Source organism: Asparagus officinalis, chromosome 8, assembly GCF_001876935.1.
Source record: "Asparagus officinalis chromosome 8, Aspof.V1, whole genome shotgun sequence".
Classification (NCBI taxonomy): Eukaryota; Viridiplantae; Streptophyta; class Magnoliopsida; order Asparagales; family Asparagaceae; genus Asparagus; species Asparagus officinalis.
In genome coordinates this window covers 23,857,804-23,862,293 of record NC_033801.1, presented here as the reverse complement: position 1 = coordinate 23,862,293, position 4,490 = coordinate 23,857,804, and the positions used below count along the sequence as shown (strand labels likewise).

Here is a 4,490-nt window from a genome sequence, read left to right as displayed (position 1 = left end):
TAGTAAATATAAAGGTCAAAGTGAAGAACAGTGTCATCATCATTCTCGAGTTGTTTTTATGTGAATGATTGTCTGATTAACTATCACATTGGTCCCTACTCTTTGTGGACGAAGTTTGAGGGTGCGACTTGGTATCAATGCAGAATGTTTATCATATTGTGAACTCATATTTATACATAGTTTTAGTTAATAAGAGTTATACAACTAGTCTTGACGACAATGGATTAATTGTGAAAGAAAATAATAATGTAAGACTTACTAAATAAGCTTCTTGATTATTGTTGTTGTGTCTATAATCTGCGGATTCTTAGAATGTGCGACCTCTTTCAGGTTGAGGCTGTCATACATTTTGAGGATGATACGGAAGAGTTGCAGCAGTGGGATCAGCAGGTGAGTTAGTTTGCAATTTTGTAGGAATCTATTATATGCAGTAAAATAATATTTTTGACTTTGCATGCATTTGCCATCTTTTTCTGAAGTAACTCTCTTTTGGAGTAGTCCTTTCTTTTTTCTTTTTTCTCAGCGTGCTGCCTAATTAACAGTTCTATTTCAGAATATGACACATCGAGCTTGTATAACTTTGCTATGAATGATTGTACTTTGTAGTCTAAAACATCGAAACCAGTTTTTCTCAGTCCAAAAGCAATTTTTCTTTTTACCTATTTGTATCCTTGCTAATCACACATTTTTTTTGTTAATTACTTTTTTTTTTGGTTAATTACAATGTTGCTTGTTTAGCTATTTGTATCCTTGCTTTTTGTGTCTTTTCAAGCTGATCTTATGCAAACTGTCGGATCAAGAGCGAGACATATGAAATCAATTATCTAAGCTTAAAGTGTATATTTATTTTGAAGTCCATACACACAATGTGCCACAGGTTATGATTGCACCGTTTCTCATCACTTTTAGGAATCCAATTTCCACTTCTCATGGTTCTTTGTCCTGATAATTGCAGATTGTGGGTCTGTGCCAGGCGCTTAATGATATTCTTGACAGCATGACAAGCAAGGGAGTGCCGGTTCCCGTATGAAGAAAATCTGTAAACTCGCATTAATGGTCCACAAAATGGAAAACGTACTGCAGAATTTTCCTGATAGTTCCTGATATGCTCAACTTTGAAGCATTGTATATGGCAAGTCATTTATGCAGACGTGTTAAATGGATTAACCCCCCTTTTTTACCTTTCTTTCATGGTGCCCATAGCTTGAATGTTTTCGGCTGTAGTTTAAACTTGAGCATCAAATTGACAGCTTGGGGCACGTCTTCAATGAGATTCTTTTATGTTTTTTACCTGGTTTAATGTAAGGTAATAATGTGAATAGACTAACAACTCATTTTTGTTAGATGAGATGTTAAGAATAGAGTGATAAAACCCACGTACTAGTTGTGTCAGAAGAGTGAGCTTCACCTCTAATCTCACAGCTTATTTAGCAAAATGAGGAGCCAATTGGCAATCCCAATTACCGTAATGTACAAAAATCTCGCACTTGATAATTATGTGCCGTGATTGTTATATTGAAAATGGGTAATTATACCCAAAAATTAATGATCATTTGATCAGAATTGAAAATGAGGTGTGATATGTAGCCACATAATTATAGTCATAGCTATTATGACTATAGTTGCATGTAGATAACATATCAGGTCTGACTGTAGTAGATCATATCCGATTGTCCAAACCAGTTTAATTTCCCAACGAGTATGTTGATGTTAACCTACATCTGCATGAAGAACATCTTGGACTGAAAGGTGCTCTCTTGTACTGGAAATCCATTAAAGACCGGATTGTTGATAGTAGAGAGTATCGTGAGCTCATCATATCAGTAACGGTATTCTATTTTATTATCAAGGACCATGAGCTGATCTCATCTGTAAACTTTCTTTATTTGAGCAAAAGTAAGGATAAAACTTTGCCAAGGTTTATGCACATGATAATGGATGATTAGATCCAAAAATTAGTGATCATTGAACCAAATTAAAAAAGAGGCTTAAAATGTCACCTTTTAGAGCTTTAGGGAATTTTGTGTCAATGATGCAAGTGTCGGGGGAAATTTCTGTGACTTAGCCGTATAATTATAGTTATAACTACAATAATTATAGCTGCGTGCAGAAGACATAGCACATCCCTCACTGTAGAAGAAATTCGATTGCCCAAACCAGTTTAATGACCAATAAGCATTTTGATGTTTACCAACATTTGCCAGATGAACATCATCACAGACTGAATGCTACAATCTTATGCTAGAAATCCATCAAAGACAAGTTGTGGGTAGAACTGTAGAAGAGAGTAGAGCTCAACATATCAGTGGCTGCATTCCATTGTATTACCTATTTCTCAGGGAGCTTGAGCTGATATCATCTGCCAACTTTCATTATTTGAGTAGAAGTAATGAAAAAGTATATACAGAAAAATAAAAGAGAAACAGTGCCAATATATGAACAAAAGTTCTCACGCCATTCTTTCTTTCTTCCAACCTATAGTCAGTGTATCGCCTTTCTTTTAACCTATTAGATACAGTGTACAAACAGCAAATATAATAGACAAAAAGGAGGTAAAAAAAAAAAAAACAAGCAAAACAAAAGAGAGATGGAGCTAATAAACTGCAGCTCTCATCTTTCATTATTAACAAAGCCGAAAAAATCTAGCAGTGTATTTGCAAATACACTTTTCTCAGATTTCCTTCTGATCCTTTCCTCTTCCTTAAGACAAAGAAACATCCTGTCTAGGATTGTATTCTTCCTGAAATATTGGTAGTGGCATCATGACCCAGAAGCATCATTCCTATCTGATCCACAATGTGGCTAGAAAGCATGCAACTTTGAATCCATGCCGCTTACAATATCTCTGCATTTTCTTCACTTCTGCCTCTTAAACTGCTGTGGACTATACAGAACAACCTACAGTTTTTGCTACTAAAAAATGGTTTATGTACAATTGTGGGCTGGCCATGTGAAGAAGTACAGCTAGGCCCATGTAGTTTATGCATAAGGAAAAAAAAAAAATCCCCATTGTATCTACGGTGGAGGATCTTGTGATGGAGATGAGCACTTTGAATTCTTTCCGCTTTGCAGGAGGACATCATAATTCTTGGTTGCCAACTGTGATAAGTTCTGCAGCAGAATACTACTTGCCATCAGTTTGAGGCTGTTGCCAAAGAAAGCGTACCTCATAATTTTAAAACAACAGAAAATTCGTGCGCATATATGGAAAAACAACAAATATGAGTTGACAGCTCATTTTGCTAAATTTTTTTAGCAAAAGATGAACAAGAGACAACACCCATCCTAATGGTCAAACCAAATGTTCAGGTCTACACAATTCTCCATTTCTTGATAGAAAATTTATCAAAATGAAATTATGAACTATCAAGAGATAGCAATGATTAAACCCACATATAAGATGAAACAATTAGGGTGAGCATCACCACTTAGTAACTCATTTAGAAAATGAACTATCCACAGGGCCACACATGCACATACACACACACACGCACGCATGCATGTAGGCGCACACACTACACATACACACACATGCACACATCCATAAACGCACGTGTGAAAACCCACACACACGCCCACACACACACATGCACACGCCAATACAACACCAAGCTACACACGCATGCACAAACCCACATACGCGTGCACACACGAGGACAAACAAATGTACATGCACACACACGAGTGCAAGGATGCACATACCCACACCCGTACACATATACATATATGAAATTAATGATTATGATCCAGAGGCTTATTTTGTTGAAATGAGCTGCTAAGATATGAGAGGGTTGTGAGACCCACCCAATTTATATGACTAGTAGGGTGAGCTTCACTCTTAGTAGTTTATTTAGCAAAATGAGATGCCATCTCCAGGCCATTTTTCTTCATGTGCGTGCGGCATGGGTAGATACATGTTATAAAACCCCGTAAATTTGAATATATTATGATAAATAATAATAAATAATTTATATCGTGATAAATGTCATTTATGAATGGTTGAGTATGCTAGAAATCGATTTGAGATCGATTCAGTGTATTTTTGTGAGCAAACGACGTAAACATGCACATACATGCATAGCTGCAGTCGGTTGAAAACGACCTCTGGAAGGTCGACCAATGTCAAGGTTGCATAGGTATGGGTACGGGTACGGACACGGGTGCGGATACGAGACAACAAATTTGTAAAAAATAGGGTACGGGAACACGACAAATTTGTAAAAAATCCCCAAAAATATCATCCCCCAGGCCCCAAAATTGACCCCAACTCCTTAAAAGCACTAATTTTTAAAACGACAAATTACTTATTGTCTAAAATGAACAATTACCCCCGATTCATCTCCCAAAACCCTAGAAATAGCCGGCGATAAAAAAATGGAAGTTTTTTGAGGAAGGAAGAGAGAGATGGATCAGAGATTTGAACAATCTCTCGGAGGAGGACAAGATGAGGATGGGCACTCTGTCTCCCTCTCATCCTCTCCTCCACCACC

At 36.9% G+C, this 4,490-nt stretch overlaps 2 protein-coding genes across 3 annotated transcripts in view; one reads left to right on the top strand and one right to left on the bottom strand.

Moving 5' to 3' along the window:
* LOC109819588 (COP9 signalosome complex subunit 4) overlaps positions 1 to 1,392 on the top strand; it is a 17,449-nt gene extending 16,057 nt beyond the window's left edge. Inside the window, exons 13-14 of the mRNA XM_020385354.1 lie at positions 331 to 390; positions 956 to 1,392. Of these exons, the coding sequence (XP_020240943.1) occupies positions 331 to 390; positions 956 to 1,030 (135 nt within the window). The 3' untranslated portion in view covers positions 1,031 to 1,392. The remainder of the gene's footprint in view (positions 1 to 330; positions 391 to 955) is intronic.
* LOC109822704 (probable serine/threonine protein kinase IRE4) overlaps positions 2,437 to 4,490 on the bottom strand; it is a 46,963-nt gene continuing 44,909 nt past the window's right edge. Inside the window, exon 18 of one of the 2 annotated variants that reach the window (XM_020388935.1) lies at positions 2,437 to 3,124. In XM_020388935.1, coding sequence (XP_020244524.1) covers positions 3,080 to 3,124 — 45 coding nt within the window. In that variant the 3' untranslated portion in view covers positions 2,437 to 3,079. The remainder of the gene's footprint in view (positions 3,125 to 4,490) is intronic. The other variant, XM_020388934.1, reaches the window with a different exon arrangement.